We start from the raw sequence: 20,347 nt of genomic DNA, 5'->3' as shown, positions 1-20,347 counted from the left end.
CAATCAGCCTGCAGGGTCCATTAAAGCAAGGTTTTCTATGCAACAATACACGAGAGTACCTTGAAATTTCAGTAATAATTTATTTAAGAAAACAATGATTAAGTACTATATTACAATAGAGAACAGGGAATACTTATGACACAAGAAATAACATTTGTATAAAATTTTATGAACAGAAAACGAGTATTATTTACAAATTAGGGAGGTCCCATGGTTCCCATGGGGGCCCCATTGGTGGCATTGAGACGGGATAGCCTTGCGGGGGACCAGGTCCCCCTACTATTCCACCTGGACCTTGAACTTGGTTTGGAGGCATACCCACTACTCCTGACATCGGAGAATGCATTTGTCCTTGATTTGGTCCGACAACTGGACTGGGTCCTTGAGACGGAGATTGGGCCATCTGTAGAAACAGAAACAGATAATAAGAGGGATGAGTTGCTGTCTTCGAGCTGTAGCAGTAGAATTTCACATGTTGAAATGCGACTGATAAGAGAAAAGAAAATTCTATCTTAAAGACTAGAAATAATCTGCAATATTGATTATTACATAATGCATATAATACAAATTTGCAGTCACACAATTTGTTTTCTGACTAGCATCATTCAATTCTTGAGAGTTGCACGAGGACAGCTTGATTTTTATGCTGCATTCATGAACTATTTTTTGTAGAAATTAGTTTCGCGTATACTTTCAAGCATCGTTTATTCCGTTCATAGTACTTATATAGATTTTTATGAGGAGTCAGTAATCTAATCGAAAAAAATGTTTCATGTCCACTATAAAAACGCCCATTACACTTAAAAAATTACTATCCTCAACGGAAAGGTCAACACTTTTAGCTTGCAAGAACATCTGTAATCTAACATCGACAAACATTACCTGCATAAGAGGAAAACAAATGGAAACAAGGAGGAAAACGGTCAATATTGGGGAGAAATTCTCACATGGGTACACCACCCAATTTGAAAAAAACCTTAAAATCGAGTGTTTTATGGCCCCTGATTCCTGGAGTTTCTAGGAATCAGGGGCTGATTAAATGATGGCTGTTAACTAACAGCCATCATTCAATCAAATTGGAGCATAGAATTCTGTGAGTTGTTTACCTGTAAGTTTTCTGATGGTAGAGTGAAGTTAGCTAGAAGATCTCTGACGGCTGGAAAGATCGAACACTCGGTAAGATTAACGTTGAATTCTGAGAAACGCTTCATGTGTAGGCTAGCAGCAGAGGCAGCTGTTGCAGGGCCGGCATCTCGCTTTTCCGCCAACTGCGTAATGTTGGTTGTTGTATCGTATACAAGAGGTAACACCAAAGAAGGTGCTTCCCAGTTGACTCCAACACGAGTGATCTGTAACTGTTTGTAAAAAAAAAGAAAAGGCGATATAGAATTAGAAATTATAGAGGGTAAAAAAATCTTTGATGGCTTCATCTATGATATATATATCAAGCAACTGTAGCAAATTATATTCATCACAAATTAGAGCAATTTACAGGATTCTCTGATTCCTATCCTTCACCATCAAACCAATAGTATACTAAAGCAATAATTTAAATTTAATTCTAAAGCATAGCACGTATTGTTTTTGAAAAAAATAAAAAAAAACTAAAAAGCAATCTTTTAAGGTTCACGTAGGTTCATCCTCAAGGTTGTATTTAGATACAAGACCGTTCACACAAAATGGAAATAAAGAAGATTGATAACAAAAGCAGTAATCATTGAAATTCAAAGAGCACTTACAAAGAAGAGTATCTTGTTTCTGCAAATTATGATCGCTGCCATTCCAGTCGGAACGATGGGTGTTGCGGAGCCAGGTATTGTGAGAGACCACTGGACGGCCCATTTTAACCCATTCTGTTGCACTAAACCAGGAACCTGCAAAAAATTAACATTTTTTTTTTTGGATATATTTTTTTGAGAGATATTTGATAACAAAGTATTGTAGATCAGGATGGATTTTACAGCATTATTTATAAAGAAGACAGAAAAAAAGATCTAGTTTGGTCAGCACTTTGCTAAGTTACTCAGATACTTCTCAGTATGAGATGAAAATGGCGACAAGGTTTTTCCTTGATCTAAAATGTTCTAGTTCAGAAAATTGTACGTAAAATCTGAACTTACGATTATTTGAAGAATTAAGTTTTCCAACCTGGAAGTAACCCAACCTATTTGCATGGATGTAAAAATAGGTAGAAAATTTGAGAGAGTATATAAAAGGAGAACTTTGCTCAGAGAATGGAAGAACCGTACATTTCAGTTAAAGTTTTTCTTTGTTTCTTGAAAATTATATTAGCTCTCTAATTTTTTTTCAATGAATCAAAACTTCTGAACTTAAATTGGAACGGAAAATTGGCTAACTTGAATAGACTTGGGAAGGTAACGAAATTACTTGAATCCATCTTGGGACTATTGACTGGATAGTCGAACTGTTTCAACTGATTAAAAGATGCTGGAATTTAGTGAAAAATTTGATAAAAATTTTGGCTGGGTTTGAAAATGCTAATCACGAGATCCTCTTGGCGATTCTGCGATTTAACTTCCTGCAAATTTACAATTATCTTGTGAAAGCAATAATCATGAAAACCTCATATTATTTACTTGAGCAAAATACAACTTACCAATTCTAATCTCATTATTGAAATGAAATCTTTCAACACATTATAGGAGACATTGAGCATTCTCGCAAATCCTAGGATTGCGTTCGGCTTGTACGGAGCAGCTGCTGCACGTGTATCAAAGAATTTTTCTAAAATCTGCAAAGAGAAAGAAAAAGGCTAAACATTTAAGCAGGTAAATATACAAGCAGCCAAACACAGTGGGAAAATAAATTTGATATTTTTGGAATCAGACCCCACTGACGTTAAGGAGCTAAGTTAAATCAGCCACTGCCACATTCCATCAGATGATTTCTTTATTTATGAGAGAACAGAAGTGTACATTCTTTTGAAAATATCAGGGGATTTTTTTCTGCAATGTGGAGCAAATTTGAGGAATTTTCAAACGAACCAGCTCAAACGTACTCTTGTGAAAAAAATAAATTTTTTCCGGAATGATTCTTGGAAGTTGACTTACGTATGTAGATTACAGTTTTACGAGCAGAGATTTTCACCACTGTCTGAAGCTACGTGACTATAACTTAAATCACACTTACAGAGAAAATTTTTTATGGACAGGATCCAATGGTGAAACCAAAATAGTATGAGATTGAAAATTAACTTACGAGAAGATCATCAGCGTTCCACAGCTCTGGGTGCTCTGGAGTCGGAGAAATCTTGATATGGAGAGATTGCAAATGTTGCGAATTCAGCATGACACGACACTGCAACGTCTCCACCTTGAAGTGAACAACACCTGGCTCTGTACATGGAACTGCGATAAGCTGTAAAAATTAATTACCCAAATCTTAAAAACTGAGGATTAGTCAACATAATAAATCATTTTTTCCTATTTTATATGGAAATTAGAAAAAAATCTTAGCAAAAAAAATATGATTTCTTGTTTAAATGCAAAGATATAAATAGTTTAGAAGGCATCACATTTACTTACAGTTCGACTTACGTTTTCTTCAGTTTGAATGGACCGTTGCAGATGGCGACGCATGTAAACGCAGCCAAGAAATCTTTCCAACGGACATAGACTTGGTCCAGGTAGACCTTGCGGGAAAGGAGACGGAGAGCATATCACATCAAGCGCTTCATAGGTCAAGACGGAGGGCACAGAGCCCACACCCACTCGAGTTGGAATTTGTCTGGTGACTGTAAAAACATTAAATCAAAATGAAATTACAAAATAATGAATGGCCAAATTAACTAGAAATGCTTGTATCTGTTCATTTTTTTGCTCATGCTTCTATTAGCACTTTGAAACATCCTGCAGCCATGAATTACTGGGAAATTCTCATTGGTAGTTGCGATAAATGCCTTTAAATTAGTTTTGAGGTAGATCAAAAGATGGCTGTCAGGGAGCATTTTAGGTCATTCCTATAAATTAGTAAGTGCACTTGTCACAAGTACCATAAAGCTGATTGATTTAGAAAAGTTTCCGTTTATTGATAAATAAAATATAAATAGATCTTGAAAATATTTTATCATATTAAAATATTTCAGACATCATATTTTATCATCATTGGATGAGTTTCAGAACCATTCTTACCAGTTACTTTTTTTTACTGAGTTAACTTGTAAAGATAGGCACAGGGATAAAAAAATGAGTGTAAAAGAACCGCTTAATATCTGCTTTTAGATGATTAAAAATCTGTATGCAACCAAAACATCGTAGCAGGAAAAATCACTGGCATTCACAGATACCAGCTGAAAACCGGAAGAGAAAAATTCTATGCAATCAACTCTTTAAATTAGTAAAATGAGACCAGAAAGCTGAGAATTTACCTGTGGTTTTATGATCTGGACTATGGAGAGCCGTGTGGACAGGGCGCGCAGGTGAGGAACGAGGCATGCTTGGAGACCCTGGCCAATTGGAGGCAGGAGACGCTGCTATGTTTTGGCCCGTCGAAGGGAATGGGCTTCCGTCATTGTGCCCTGGAAGCAAAAAACAATCAGAAATTAGCTATATATATATAAAGTCGCTTTATAACGCACTCTGGCGTTCTCCGACACCCAAACGCCACATATGCCTGTCTTCCCAGAGGTTATCGGGCAACTGACGCCGCAACATCTCTTCGTCAACGCCCTGCCGCCAACCCTTTACGGGACGTCCCCGTCGCCTCTTCCCAGGTGGTACCCAATCCAAAACTTGTTTGGGCAACCTCTCCTCCGACATTCTTTGCACATGTCCATACCAGCACAACTGCCTGGACATGACGTCGTGCACGATATCTTTCTCAACCTTCATCACCTGGCGAATTCTCTCATTACGGAAATTAGAAATTAGCTAATAGGATAAATAAGAATGCTGTTCGACGATCATTGAAATCAGTATGAAAGTAATGTAAAAATAATTTGATGATTAAATTCCAACTGAGACACAAGGAGATGCGCTATTTCAAAAAAATTACAAAAACTATAGAACTCAAGACGGCTGAAAGTAGAACTTACCAGTAGGCATGAAGGAACTAGCGGGTGATAAACCGATGGGCCCGGGTCCTGGCGAGGAGGTGGGCATAGGGGAGGGTGCTAAGGCTGAGCCAGGGGAGGCATGAGCCAACATCGAGGGTGATGGGTTGATACTCGACGGAGGCGATGCTAAACTGAAGGATGTGGCTGGACTTGCTGTGTAGGTCGGATGTTGTTGCTGAAAAAAATAATTGGAGATTACCATCAGTAGAAATTAACTTTTCCACCTTTACTCAACAGCAGAGACATCATATTCAGAGGTGTACTTCAAAATGGACGGAGTTGAACAGAAAGGAACCAAGCCACATCGAGATCGAACCGAGAAAAAGAGGTTCGAAGTTTGGCTCCTGCATAAGACTCAATGTAAAAGATAAACTTCAAGTTCAATTTATGCAAAATTTGCTCCAACAAAAACTTTGAATTTTTGGCGATAGATAGTAGAGTAGTGGTTGAGTTCAAAACCACTCGTAACTCAATTTTTTCCGAAATGTGGGTTGGTTCCTTTCTGCCTAACTCAGTCCAAATATCTGTGCTCTCACTTCCATGCTTCAAAAGTTGGAACTCCAAGAACTTGGCATGCAGCCACTATTCATGTAGAGCTATATATTAGAACACACACTCAGCAATGCTTGATACTAATTTCGAAATTCGCTCTACCAACCTCGTGTTAAGAAAACGAGGGGTAGTAAATGATTTCATTTTCCTTCTCATCAAAACTTTTTCCACCTACGTGAAAATCTAAGAACCATAGACATACAAGCAGTAATCATGCATGAGGGATTGAGGTACAAACCTGGCTGATGCTTGTTGGGTGCGGGCTGGCAGGTGTGTGAGGGTTGCTGCCAGATGGAGGAGTCAGTGGATGCTGAAACCGTAAACCACTACTCTCCGTCGGGTCAACACTGACTGGTGACGGTGGATTATTATCATCTTCAGATTTTGAGTGCCTTCTCATCGCAGCACCTTCCACAATGTACTTGGATAAAAATGCCTGCAGAAAAGAGCATTACATGATGGGAAATAATGCAAAATTGGTCAATATAAGCTACAGGAATTGCAAGAAAAATACCTGAAAAGTAAGAAATTATTGATTCGTTCATTAGCCAGTGAATCGCCCTTGTAAATATTGTGTCAGAGTTTCCATCATTTCTTTCCCCTAACTCTTTTTTGCTTTTCCATGACTCCAACGTTTTCGAATTCCCAGTCTCATTTTCGATCTTTGAACGAAACTTCCACTTAGATTTTATCCTTTAAATGACACTGACTTCTTCTGAGCAATGCTTGCGAAATTTCTTGACTTTTCCAGGTTGCCGTAAATTCCCTGACTTTCAAGGTTTTTTAGACTGTCGGCAACCTTGAGTGTAATAACTTTGAAACCAACCTCTTTTGAATGTAAACTAGAATTCAATTCAATATTCATGTAATGAGAGCTTTTCATACTTTTGCATTAGAAGAAAACTAAACGTTAAAATTAATCGAGAGTTCTAAAATTGGAAAGGAAAAGCAGCTGAATTAATTATATTTAATCTTTCAGATAATCCGTTTATTGATTGCAGCACCTGTCTTCAGTGATACCAGACACGCATTGCAAGATAAATTACATTGAGGGAAAGGAAGTCACTAATTTTTTAACCATGCTTTCTTACTTTTAATCCAGGTGTAGGGAGAAAGTCATTGATGACGTTCGTACGATCAAATCGACTGTAAGCACCATCTCGAATCGTAAGCTCATCGTCCCCTTCGAAACGTAGCTCCAGACAGTAGAAACCTAAGTAGACCACCCGCACGACTTGAGCAGAAATCGGAACTACAGTGAATGTTACTACAGGAACTTGAGGACGCTGAAACAAAGAAACAAATGTTGACCAATTACTAAAAATGAGTAGATTACCAACAGTTTGGAGAAAATTGTTCCTTCATCTTAAAAGCAGGTTTTAAAAGTTGACCTGATTTGTTTGCAAAACTAGGCAGTTTTTTTGAAAAACATGAAACTTGTTTCAATTCATAACAACTATATTGTACTATTTTACTTTTAGCATATTGTATTGGAGTTTTTTCCATCAGAAGCTGACTTAATGAGATAAATTATGTTTTGATAACGATGAAACTAAATCGATTTTTACCCTGATGATGACTGTATTGATATTTTAGTTAGATCTGATATTATGAAGTAAACAAGATCTATCTACATGCTCTCTGAAGTAATAACATGCAAAGAGCTTAGGTGCAGCTACTCAGTTTTTAATGAGTCAATGTTCATACTTAGATGGATTCAATTTGATAAATGACATTAATATAAACGCTAATATTTTTAAAATAATTTTCTGCAGTAACAAAAATGGCATTTGATAGAGAAAACCCTGAAATATTTGATACTTACAGAATTGTGAGCGCCTAATTGAGGCATTGTAGGTAATTTGGACAGAGATAGAAGAGGTTGATATGTTTGGACTAGCATGTGAATCAACTGCGCAAGATTTCGGGTCCTGTTCAGAAATGCTTCCATCTGAGCACGAACAATTGTGTGAGGGTTTAAAGCGTTATTTGTAGTGCCTGAAAATCACAATGAGAAAATTAAATGTATAGAACAAAATTGAAATATTACAACAAAGCTTCACAGCCCCAAAAAACCAGAGAATAACCAAAACAGAAACTAATACTTAATTGGAGGAATTTCAAGATTAAATCGTTAATCAAGGAGGGAAACAAATAGGGAAAAAGAGTCTAAGGGATGAAAGTTTCAGTTTTTCTAAAAAATCATTTTGCAAAATACTAAGAAATTCCAGGCTAGCAAAATAATTATACACGGAATATTTACAAAGGAATTTTCCGGTACCTTTTCAATGTTATTTGCTATGATGTGCCTCACAGCCACTTGAGCACAATGAGCTTTAAACTCGAACTTTTTAAGTGCCAATTTCAAGAGATGTAAGGTTGAAAATAAAGTTTTTGGCATTCTCTGATGGTCGAACGAGGTTGAAGCAGCCTTCATGTACAATAAATAGAGATCATAACTTTCGTCACAGAAATAAATTTTGATACAGTCCTACGTTGCTGTTGGTTGGACCCAAAACTTCTTTGATAAAAAATTAATGAAAGTATAGGGTACAAAATATATACATATTCCAGTGTGTGAATATGCGACTTTTGATTACTAGGTATTGCCAATTATTCACTGTTGATCATATTAATACATTAATGTGTCGTAATTCTCATAAAACAAAAATCTAAGGAACACGAATACCTGCAAAGATTAGGGATTAAAAAGGTGAAATACAGAAGTACAAAACTTACCGAAAATAAGCGAAAATGCCTTGTCTTGAGTGTTCCACTGAATATTTGCAGTTAGCAATCTTTGCGGACCATAACAAAAAACTAATTTACAATAACTAAAAGATTTGATGCTGATGTATCCAGCCATATGAGCGTACTTATCTATAGAAAAGAAAAACAGAGTAGAGAATTAGAATGAGAATTATAACGCAAGACACAGTTGGAAAGTCAGAGTGAGGTTTGGAAAACAGTCTCTTGTAATGAGCGCTAAAAATAGTTGGAAAAAAGAATCAGACTTGTATTAATTATGGAATGGTCAAATCTTCTTTGAGGATTAACGAACTGTTTCATCTTCTTTGAACACATACTAGTACTTGTTTTTCTCAAACTTTAATTTATGAGAAGTAATTAAGGCAACAAACCTGTTTTAAAATATTCTGCTAATTCTTCTACAATAGTGTACAGATGGACGATCCTTGCCCAGTCATTTAGTAAATGCTCGACAGTTTTTTCAGGGGTGCTCATTTCATACTGAAAGTAAACAGGCCGTCGCATGCCTAGAAAAAAGAGAAATCAAGTAAAAAAGTTAGTAAAATCCTGATTAATTCCAGTTTTATTTCTAAGATAAAACCATAAAGGATACAAAAATAATCAAACACGAGCAATTCTATCTTCAAAAATAACAAGAGAGCGAATAGACCGAAGGAGGGGAAGGGGGCTGGTTTAGTGAGGATGTGTTAGATCTGAACCAGAGTAAAGGAAATGGGAGGGAAGAGGGTACAAAACTGAAATTGATGAGAGTCCATGGCAAATTTGGTGTTTGTGGAAACATAATTTAAAGTATCTACTGCCCGCGGTATGTAGGTAGCTAAGTATATGTGCTATCAACGTTAATTTCTATATGAAATAATCAAAGACTTTGCTCAAAGGATTGAAAGATGACAGTCCGTGAATTTGAAACAACAATGAGCTTAATTATAAAGGGCAACACTCAAAAAAAAAAAAGGAAAACAATAGAAACAAAAATTCGAAAAAAATTATTGGCAGTAAAAAGTTATTACCTTGTTCTTTGGAGTAAGTACTGACAACTGGACTGCCATAAAAAACAAATTCAGCCATCCAACAACGACCTGCACCTTTAGCGCAAGTCCTTAAAGACACAGATAACATCCTCTTCAGAAGAGATCGCCAGCCTACTGACGAGGAATCAATGCCGGTTGGAGAAGGAAGCTGTAACAACTTCAATACTTGTGTTGTTGCGCAAGCCTCCCCTTGGACACCTTGGTGAGCGACATTCTGGTTTGTTAACTGGAAAAAAAAGAAAATGATCAGAGATTAGTAATTAATTTACAATGATGAGAGAGTCAATCCATGACTGATGATTTAGGATAAATAAATGACAACCAATAGGTTCTCTGAGCCTTTAAATCATGAAAAATATGCCTCAAACGTTTCTGAGAGTGTGTTAAAGCGTATTAAAGCGCTGTGTTAAAGCGTATTGACAATAAAACTTCCAAACTCCATAACTCGGTTTGCGAAACAGCAGACTTCCTTTCATGCTTTATTTTCTGATGAAGGACTCCTTAATGTCAATTCTTAAAAACTCTCATAATTTTTCTTTTTTAAGCGGAGCAAATTCTGAAAAAATTTCAAGGAATGATGTTGATTCATCCTCAGCCTGTAAAAAATTAAAATAGACGCAGACATTTTTAAAGAAAAAAAACGAGATACGATGTTCGAGAGTTTCACCGTCGGTATTTTTGCAAAACAAAATAACAGGCACAACATGGAACAACATATAAATGCTTATGAAAAGCGTTTTGTCTGACTTGCCTTGCTACAAATGCGCACTTTACAGCCCACTTATAAAGTAATGTTTGGTAAGGATAAATGAGATTTGTCAGTGGATTGTATAATTTGTGACTCAAACTTACCTCTTGCGCCAAGGACACAAACGGCATTCTTTCATCACAAAGAGCAACGACATGAGCCAGCTCTGGTATAAAATAAGCAGGATGTCTTGTGCGCTTTGGACTTGATTCTATCTTGCCACCAGGATTTTTGCGCTTTACACCAAGTTTATCAGCTTGTTGCTCTGTAGGAAGAAAAAATTTCTCAAATCAAAAGGAGCCACATTTCAACAGAAATGTACGTAATAACTGGTAGATTACATAATCAGTGCAGTATGCAAACGTTTTTGACAAACATAAATTATCATCAATGTAATGAATAATCATCAATTCTTATAATTTCAGTTTGATTTGAAACTTGTTTACTTTACTGGACTAAAATTATCATAAAACAAACTTCTAAGTAGCGGGACCAATAGTTCAATTTTTAAATGCTCAGCACTTAGGTCCTACTTTGCAGGAGGTGGCATTCAAATTTTCTAATGTCAGCATGATATATACATCAAGGGCTGAGGAACAATACCGCTTAACTGACAATTTTGACGAGAATAAGTTAGCACCTTTGCCGCATTCTTAAGTACAAAATACGCGAGTTAATGTTTTTGATTTATTCAATTCCACGAGAGAGCCCTGTAATGTAAAAAGCAAAATTGCAGATCTGACCTCAAAATTACAAAAATGGCAAACTTTTTTATTCGTCCTGCAAAATCGTCAGTTTACAGACAGGTTGTGTTGTTCCTTAGCCATCAACATGAGTTTAAATAGTAAGTTGCCAAGTTAACCCAAGTAAACCCATTCTGTATGTTTTTAAAATGTAATAGATTTCCAGCATTTGTTGGACATTCTAGAGGTATAATTCAATAGGAAAAAGGGGAAAGAATGCCTGGAAGATGCATCAATGAATAGAAAAATGAGAGAGATACTTACCATCTACAGAAGTAAAAGGTCCATGGGTGGCCAGGAAATTATCCAGCTGGATCAACGTTTGGAGCTTAAGGTACAATTTTGGGATTTCTGTTTCTATTGATTCATCTTGAGCGTCTTCATCCACCGCTGAGTGTTTCATGAGGGCTAAGTAGAATTTACAATCAACTTCGCAAGCACACGATTCTTTTTCTTTCAACTCGACGATCAAAATAACGTTCGGATGTTTGTGGAAAGTGATGAACATACGATGCCTACTGATCCTCGTCATTGGGTGATCGAGATGGAACAAAAGAGGTAATTTTTCATGGACTGTCACTGGTAAGTGTTGTAGCGTTTTTTCGCACCTCCGTTGGGTCATCCAATACCTGAGCTCCGAAACCAAGGAGGGTATCCTTGTGTGATCTGAATTAAGAGCGTTTTGTAGATCCGGGATGACTGGAGGCTTGTGTTGAGGTACATGACAATGCAACACACCAGTGTGCGTGTCGACCGTGATCAGTAGCTGTTCAGCTCGTAAACAAGGAGTGAGAACGCTCACAGCTAGGATGGCTGGTGAACCTTGCAGTACGCCTGAAATAAATTAAGAAAAAAAAAATGGGATTAACTCAAACATTTTTTAGTATAAAGCCAATGCGAAGCTTTAAGGGAGAATCTCTCTTCCCTTATGAGATTATTCAAGAAATAAGAAAAGTATTACAGAAATTTGTTGAAATGGAAAGAGAAGGAGTATTTAAGGTAATTTACAGAGGATACTTCAGCGAGTTAGCTCTTTTCTGCAAAATATTAAAGAGGAGATTGCTTCAGCAGTTTTAAATAAATCAGTGATCATAGGAGAGCAATGCTGAAATGTCCCGAAAACATGCATTTCGCCTTTAGTCTTTCAAAAAAATCTGTTCAAATTTGATTGTTGAACAAAGTTTATTGGTGAACATTTCCACACAAAATTATTTGACAATATACATTCTTTAAAGGTCAAAGAAAAATGAGTGAAAATTGAATCAATAACGAATATCAGTTGTCTTTCAAGGAGTAAAATGCAACCGATAATCTGCATGGTTGCAAATCGAGATAAATAATTTTGCGGGTTTATCATTCAAAAGCAAGATAAGGTAAATTTGCTTCTACAAGAAATACATGCCCCGGCTTCTGAGCTGAAGGTTTCAAATTAGAGATTAAACTTAGAGATTGAGGTAAAAAAATAAAAGCGAAGTACTTACATTCCACATCTTTCAGAATAGTTTGAAGCTCTGTCTTTAGATCAATAAGTCTACTTTTCGTTCTGACATAAATTGTGTGAACCAATAGCCGTTCCATCGACAGTAATTCTGAGCGAATAGCTTTATCTGTGATTTCACTTTCCTGCACAAAAAAGGGTGAGCTGATGAAGTGTTCAACAAAAAATGGTAACTTTGTACGCACAATTTAGACCTTCCAATTATGACACAGCAAAATGAAACTTGATTTTCTGAGGCAGATGAAACTACTTTTAAACCTAACCTTAATACCATTCACTGTCTGAGGAGGAGAGGTTGCAATTCTTTTTTAACAGAAATGCAATTTTTTTCTTCTGCGATTTAGTAGAAATTTAAAGTAACAAGCGTCTGGGTTGTTACAATTTGACAAATTAAAGACAGCCAAACATTCAAGAAAATAAGAAAAACTTTTGAAAAGAGTATTCAATACAAACAGACTTACTTTGCTACTAAGGTTTGGTACATGTTGAACGGAGAGTGGTCTAGCTGGATCGTGCACATCGACTAATACTGTCAGTTTGTAACCGAGCTCTGATCTAGGATCTTCTGCAGTCAACCTCCTCCAGTATGAAACAGCCAGACATTTGCCAGGGAAGTATTCATCTACACTAATTAATCCTTCTAAACGATCTCGAATTAGCCGCAAAGTTTGAGAATACAGAACCTGAAAAAAGGGACAAAAGAGGGGTTAAGACATCGTACAATATGACAAAGTAGCAACTGACAAAAATAGAACCTCTTATATTTTAAACAGAATGGACTATGGAGCACTATGGACTGTGTGTACTCTCATTCCCTTTGAAAAGAATGTTGATGATAGAATGATGTTGATCATATAAGATGATCCGATACAAAGTTCAGAACATGCTTCCTCTCTCTCCGCGTGACAACACTTTTAGGAGTAAATTCGGTTATTATAGAATGCATTCAGACAATGAAACAAAGAGCTGCAAAAAGCATCGGATCTCATGGTCAGCAGCAAACATGACAAATTTTGGGCCATTAATTAATTTTCAAGGCTACAATTTTTCACCTCTTTCGATGTGTTGAAAAAGAATGGCAAAAATGAGATTTTATTGGAGCAAACTCAAAGTTTTGCCTTGAAGCGAAACGTTTGTGAAAGCGTTTTAGAGCATTTGCACTACTGGTCAGATATAGTGCAAAGCATTTTTTTATCACGAGAAAGAAATTTTCTTGAATTGCGGTAATGAAAAACATTTGCTACAAACAGAGCTACGTTATTGACTGTGGTCTAATAACAGGAAAATTTTTGAGACTGCATTGTTACTTGGACAACTTGACTGAGAGAAACATTAGACCTAAGTTTCCCTCGAAAAGAAACATAGAGAACGACAAACTTAAGAAATTTACCTCCAGCTGCAGCGACTGACAGAAGAAGTGTAGACAGTGGTAAACCTCCGCCAGAGGATTAGGATGATCTACCAATCTAGCCTGAAGTAGCTGGTGAATGTATTGCACTTGTAGAGGGTGAACCAAGGATTTTCCATCTGAAAAAACAAATTGGCACTGAAGTTGCTAAAAAACTAGGCCATTTCAGACGGAGTTCCATTCTTTTAATCTGGTCAAGGAAGATCACAGATTATAATGGGTTAGGATGAAATCGGTGTCCATATCATATTCACTTTTCAATTAAAGAACACAGTCACTTCAATTTTTTCAACTGGAATTGGTCCTCTTTACAATATACTATGGACAAATAAACCACGATCAGGGTCGAACAGTGAAGCCTTTCAAAACGACTAGATTGCCGAAAAATTACACAATGCTTGAGAAAGGCTTAAAATGCTGGGGCTGTTTCTAAAAAAAACCTTGCATTGATATTTTAAATAAAGTAGTTCTGAAAACTTAGAGGAGACTCAAAATAACCGACAAATTCCTGACTTAGATGAGACTAACGCCAAGATGTGCAGCAATTGATTTCATGATTAGCTGAATTATTTGTATTCTCTCACCTCCAGTTTCTTTATCTTGAACAAGAATGATAATGTCTAGAAGACGCCAGGGTATATTTGGTCCGTCGCCCATGATTGTCAAAGAAACTTCAAATTCATTTTGAACATGGAATGTAACCCGACCAAATTCAATCTGAAATGGAACAAGACACAGAAGTATTATTAAAAACCTAATGAATTTATCTAAAATTACTGTAATTTGCTATAAGCACTAGCTTCCTAAATTTTAACATAGCTGACTTTATCAAAACCCCTAAGAATTTCACTTGAGCTGTTAGATATTGAATGCTACGGTAAAAAAACCAATTTACAGCTAGAAACAGTGCGACTTTTGCCCTACCATACAAGTTTGAGGCATCCCATGCTCCCACTATGGGAACAAGCTGAAATATACATTTATTAGTATGAGAATCACAAAGCACTTCTAAAACCCTTCGAGTAAAAAGCCATTAAGAGAAACTATTTTGGTAGCTTCAAAAATTATAAAGAGAACCCATACAGGATTCCTAGATCATCAACCAATGAGAACTTATTTACATAAAAGACATGGAAATATGAGACACTCTTTCCCAGTAAACTTACTTTTAAATTCCTCATCTGCGGTAGCAGATTGCTAGTCACCAGTCTATGCTGAATAACTTGATTCAAACGCAACAATGTAGAGCGCTTTTCTACGGCTGTGATTGGCTCTGCTGGTACAATCTTATCCTGAAAAGAAAGCAAATTACTATGAAGACCAATTTTACATGTTAAATGATAGAATAATATTTGGTTTGTTAAAAAGTTACTAGCGCCAAACTTATGGAGGAGGGAACAATGAATAAAATCAATAAAAAACCAATTTGAGATTTTTTCGGGGAACTCGGACTCATTTACTCTAAAATTAGCTCCTAAATCTTCCAGCTTCTTTGTTTCTCAATTAAGAACACAACGAGTGACACTATGTAATTGACAACTGAGATTATTTAATACTGACTCAGTAGCCCTAAAGCTCTATCAGGGGCACTGCTCTGAGCTGCTACTGACTTGGAAAATTCCCTTATATTTCCCCTTTTCCTTGAAAAATGTTGGTAAAATTTCCTGAAATTTAACCAATATGCTAGATGGTTAAAAACTGCAATTGCTAAACTCAAACATGGAACTCGTTTGAAACATCAAACATATTCTAGACAGCAAATGAAGGTGGTACGACGACTTCTTCCTGACACTTTTGTCAACTTTCTGAACGTTTTCCTTTTTTCCCTGACTTCTTCACAATGATTACGGATTTAGATATCACAAATTTTATCATCAGTTGCCTTCTTAACGGAAAATCTCTTCCAATGCTAACTTTCTGAATACTGGAAAGTGAAGGCATGAATGATTGAATGGTTCTCAACATTCTCAACCAGGCAAAATGTGCAGGATAAGAATGATAAAACTCACTGGATAAAAATCAATAAAAAGAATTACAGAAGAAATTTTTAGAAATGAGTATCTTAAAACTTACTCTTATGCATGCTGGGAGCCTTGAGTAAGTTCCGGTAGTCAATACTTCGATTGCTGCAGGAATGTGGAAATTAGGCAAACGGGCATGGACAACAGTTTCTCGAGCAACACGAGCTAGCATGTCCGCTGTCTCCACAAACAGCAAGGACTGTTTGTCTAGATACCCCATTATTTGCTGATGGAGGGAAAAAAAAAACAGAATTGTACAATGATATTTGATATTAATTTACTTAAGACTATGATTATAGTATTACATAATATATATCTTTACAATAGATATATATCTATTGCACGTTTACTGAATTTATAACTTGTTCTAAGTAATTATTTTAAACTATGTCAATAGATACTAGAGAATATTTGTAGTAGTAGTGACATGTATATTGCCTATTCATCAATAAAAACCTTTAAAAAAAAAAAAATATTTGATACCTTCACAAAGAGAGTAACTCAAGGTAAAAAGTTAGGCATTCATTCATGCAACATAATGTTTAATTTCAAATTTGGAGTCGGGCTAGAAGTGAGGATAATTTTCTCATTACTTACACAGTGGATAGCTAGAGGTTTGAATTGCTTTGGATAAATTGGGAACTTTTAGAACTATCAACATAGTTTTTGTTAAGAAAGTTTCTGGTTCCTAAATTCCATAGAGTACATAGAGTCGTAATGTGAGTGGGAGAGCTGGCGCCACTTTTAAGCTATTTCCAGGTCCCAAATTCTGTGACTCCTGTGTGACGCAGAGTCACTTTTTCGATACATGATCGATTGTTTTCAATACACAGGTACCTAGCCATCCAATGTAAACAAAGAAGATAGAAATTACCACATATTCCAAACCGCCATTTTTGATCGAACATGTATCCAAAAAGTGACCAAAGCTCGGCGCACACCAGGCTCAGAACTCGTCGAGCAGAACATGGCGCCAGCTTTGCCATTTACATTACGACTCTATGTACTCTATGCTAAATTCTTGGGAGTAAACACTACAAGACTGATGTAGCCTCATTTTTCTGATCCGTTTTTTTTATTATTTGTACAGAATCAATGATTGATAACTTGTAAGAAAGAAAAGTTAATTTTTAATTATAATCTTGGGAAGCATCCTGAGTAAAAATGAGAGGGAGTTACTCACTGCTGATTTATCAACTTTAGATGCACTGTTAGCCCACTTGACAAGGGCAAGAAGTCTGACAAACAGCTGCCTGGTTCTTGCTGAGAAATTGAATATTTCAATTTTCCGCTCCATATCCGTTTTACGAGGCAACCTGAACAACGAATTACACATACATATTAATAACTTGACAAAAAAAGAAATGTATAGAAAAATAAGCAGTAGAAGCTATTTGTAAATTCAACTATTATATAATCAATGGTGACAACTTATATCATCAACTATGACCAATAGATGACTGCTTTGAGACTGAGTTAAACTCCTAGTAGAGTAAGGAATCTTCCATACTTAAGTATAGTATCATTTTAAAAGTTAAGAAATTATGTATAAGACAATGATAGTTACTTTCACCTTATGCATTCATGAGATTTTATTGGAGCATATCATTTTACAAAATTTGATTCAATCACACTTATTCGCAATTCGATACTTAGTGAAACTCCCAAAAAACGTATCTTGGTTTGTAACTTTGCAGACACCCTGGCGTACTTTATGCTTATACCTACTTTAAAACTACAACAGCAACTTTTGAAAATTTCAATGATTTTTCTTCTCTATGTGAAGAATATTCTGTGAAAATTTCAAGCAATCATATTAAGTTGTTCTCCCTACAAAAAATAAATAGGGAGCGAAGATCTTTAGACACCGCAAATAAGATGTAATTTGGGAGTTTCACCATCCAACAGGGAGTACCTAGAAGTCATTGAAAAAAAATGAACGCCTCTTATTCTGAAAATTTAGGAGGAAATAATAGTTTCTTTCTAAAACTAAGAGAAAAGTACAGGCTTAGTAGCGGTAGAGTTAATAGCAAATATGCTTACAGTTCGGCCAGAACGGTGAGTTCATGGTAAGTCCGTTGAATTATAAACTCGATGAGGACTGTCAAGGAGATGGAGTTACCCCGGTTTCCTTCCTGGGGAAGACTATTTCCCACAGGAGTCTGGACACCCTCCAAAGGAATTGGAGCCATGCTTCTGAAACAATAAAAGTAATCACGTAAACTTCCATCATACAGAGAATGATATCTTACTGTAGTCTTCACCTTAACCCTTTGAGCACTACGTTTTTTCTTGGCCAGATGGCACCGCACTTCATCGACAGTAGTCTAAAGTTGTAGTTCAGATCCTTCCTGATAGAATGCATACGCTGTATGACTTCATTCATGGATTATAGAATGAGTTAGAGGAGAATCTCTGGCCGGCAGTCTCAATCAGAGTTAACTCATGCATAGGCCTCAAAGGTTTAAGTAAGGGCAGCAAAACTTGGAACACCCTACGAAAAGAATTTCCTCTTAGTAGAGGCAATAATCAATTTGATCAATCTCAAACTGCGTTAAATAATGAATAATTGATACCCACTGAAAGAGCTTCTGATTGTGAATCAGCAGGACCATGTTTGAAAGTCGATAGGCTAACGGTATAAAACGAAGTTGCCATGAATTCATAAAAAAAGTGGAAAATGTGGGTATTGATAAAAAAATGAAAATTGCAATATAGGTACCAATACTTGGAAGGGTGTGGCACAAATATGTTAGCAAAAACAGTGAAAAATGTCGAACAGTCGAGAGACATTTTGAAGATAGTTTGTCATTGCATACTTACAGATTAAAGAAGAAACTAAGTATGCTGTTTCAATTTATCTTGCTTAGAGCTCAAACTAGCTGGATTAAAATGTACATTTGTAGCCCTCAATTCAGCAAGGAAAGAACTTAAGAAAATTATGTTTCAACATTTGATACAAGTTTGAGAGAGGAGTTCCACTTTGGCCAAAGATGTATTTTAATTGTTTGGTCTGAACAACAAAATACTCTTCTGAAAATTTTGACTCCATCTAATGAGATCTCATTTCTTTAGACCCATTATAATGGAAGGGTTTTACTCATAGTATTAAATGGACATGAACGAGTGGAGATCGGCATGATCCTTAGGGCTAATGTTTACAGTTAAACACAGTAAATTCTTGGCGCAAGTAAGCTCGAAGCACCAGTGGGGGCTGTAAATATTTGACTTGACACTGAACCATGGGCAGCACACATGGTTTGAACCTATTCTAAAAGCTAAAAAACTAATAAGAGGAAAATACGCAGTGTAACAAAGCTGTTCCTGCGTTCTTCGGGACAGCTCAAAGCCGTCGAGGTCTAGTCTCTCTGACTGGAAAGCTTGAGCTAAAGAAAGCACTTCTAAATAGATTGGACCAAATTTATTGGAGGCAGGAATTGAAGACGGAAATTGTTGCTTCAAATCGTATGAAATGCAGAAAATCATCTCATGGAGCACAAAAAATAAACAACTCCTTTCCGAAAGGTGACACCATGAGGGAACGGCTTGCACAAGTAGAAATAGAGCAAAATGTGAGTATTGAAGATGGTTGGAAACTTACAGAAATTAAGCCGAGACTATTTTAACAACATAATACATTCCACTAAATTAGTTCTATTGTATAAATTTTAGATAAAATAAAAATTTGACAGAGCCATCGTCGTAATCAAACAGCTCCGCTATCGGAGAAATGACAGATGAATGATGAATCGTCGGAGACGCTCACCTGAAACAACGTTTAGAGCAAGATGGCCAACGTGCGAGCTGTGAAACCGGCTAATTTTGAATTTTTTAAAATTCATTAAAATGGTTAAACTACCCAGACTCAACCTTTCTTTCATTGAGAAACTATTAATAAAGTTACTTATTAGATATTAACCCCAAAATTCGGTTCCGAGGAGTGAAGAGCTGCCATTAGTCCAAAATTCGTAATTGAAAATGCAAATTTTCAAGGTGTCAGCTTGTGGCACACCAACGAATGGCGCATTTTTCAAATTTACGGAGAAATGCTCGAAACGTCACCGCGCTATTTCCACTTGCGACTGTTCTCTTTTCCTTAGTAAAGGAAATAATTTGAAAAAGATTTTCATGATATCCATTTCAATGCTCCTCTTTTAAAAGATTGAAAGCCTCATACTATCCCTTATGGTTGGTCTGGATCGGTGTAGTACGCACTGATTCAGGCAACCTGAGTGTCATTTGAATAATTCTAAAGAGTGCTCAATACACATTTTTGGATTAATGATTGAAAATGATAATGATCTCTAAAAAAAATTATTCCACTTACAAATTTATCTTTGAGGATAAAAAAGTTTTCGGTAACTTACCGTTGATGGATGAACAGGAAGACCTGCCACATTGTGTGATGGTAACGCTGACAACACATAAATGCAGAAAGGAATTTTTACTTCAGAGGCAAGACTGTATCTGTATTTATTCACCATGGTAAAATTTTGATGCGAA

General features: G+C 36.3%; 1 protein-coding gene across 2 annotated transcripts; it reads right to left on the bottom strand.

The window, feature by feature from the left end:
• Positions 1-56: 56 nt before the first annotated feature.
• MED14 (mediator complex subunit 14) lies at positions 57-19,604 on the bottom strand. 2 transcript variants are annotated; one of them, XM_019051425.2, is made up of 25 exons: positions 19,446-19,604; positions 17,888-18,040; positions 17,028-17,160; positions 15,897-16,070; positions 14,990-15,115; positions 14,408-14,540; positions 13,806-13,942; positions 12,877-13,098; positions 12,399-12,540; positions 11,182-11,751; positions 10,279-10,439; positions 9,406-9,652; positions 8,767-8,901; positions 8,366-8,506; positions 7,452-7,624; positions 6,718-6,912; positions 5,865-6,062; positions 5,054-5,249; positions 4,388-4,537; positions 3,546-3,754; positions 3,220-3,378; positions 2,618-2,752; positions 1,740-1,874; positions 1,107-1,355; positions 57-403 (listed from the first exon to the last, which is right to left on the bottom strand). In XM_019051425.2, the coding sequence occupies exons 2-25, from the start codon at positions 18,034-18,036 to the stop codon at positions 191-193; spliced, it is 4,482 nt and encodes a 1,493-aa protein (XP_018906970.2). In that variant the 5' UTR covers positions 18,037-18,040; positions 19,446-19,604; the 3' UTR covers positions 57-190. The 2 variants fall into 2 exon arrangements, with proteins under 2 accessions (XP_018906970.2, XP_018906972.2); XM_019051427.2 differs by having other exon boundaries at positions 3,558-3,754.
• Between the last annotated feature and the right edge of the window lie 743 nt (positions 19,605-20,347).

This window comes from Bemisia tabaci, chromosome 6 (assembly GCF_918797505.1).
Source record: "Bemisia tabaci chromosome 6, PGI_BMITA_v3".
Taxonomy (NCBI): domain Eukaryota; kingdom Metazoa; phylum Arthropoda; class Insecta; order Hemiptera; family Aleyrodidae; genus Bemisia; species Bemisia tabaci.
Note: the sequence above shows the minus strand (reverse complement) of the source record. Positions and strands in the feature narration are given on the sequence as shown.

Excerpts from the sequence above, each read along its gene's own strand:
- MED14 (XM_019051425.2), bottom strand. The coding sequence starts at position 18,036 with ATGGCTCCAATTCCTTTGGAGGGTGTCCAGACTCCTGTGGGAAATAGT. Across the intron at positions 5,250-5,864 it reads ACCCAACAAGCATCAGCCAG|CAACAACATCCGACCTACAC; the intron begins GTTTGTACCTCA and ends TATTTTTTTCAG. Across the intron at positions 3,755-4,387 it reads TCCAGATCATAAAACCACAG|TCACCAGACAAATTCCAACT; the intron begins GTAAATTCTCAG and ends ATGTTTTTACAG.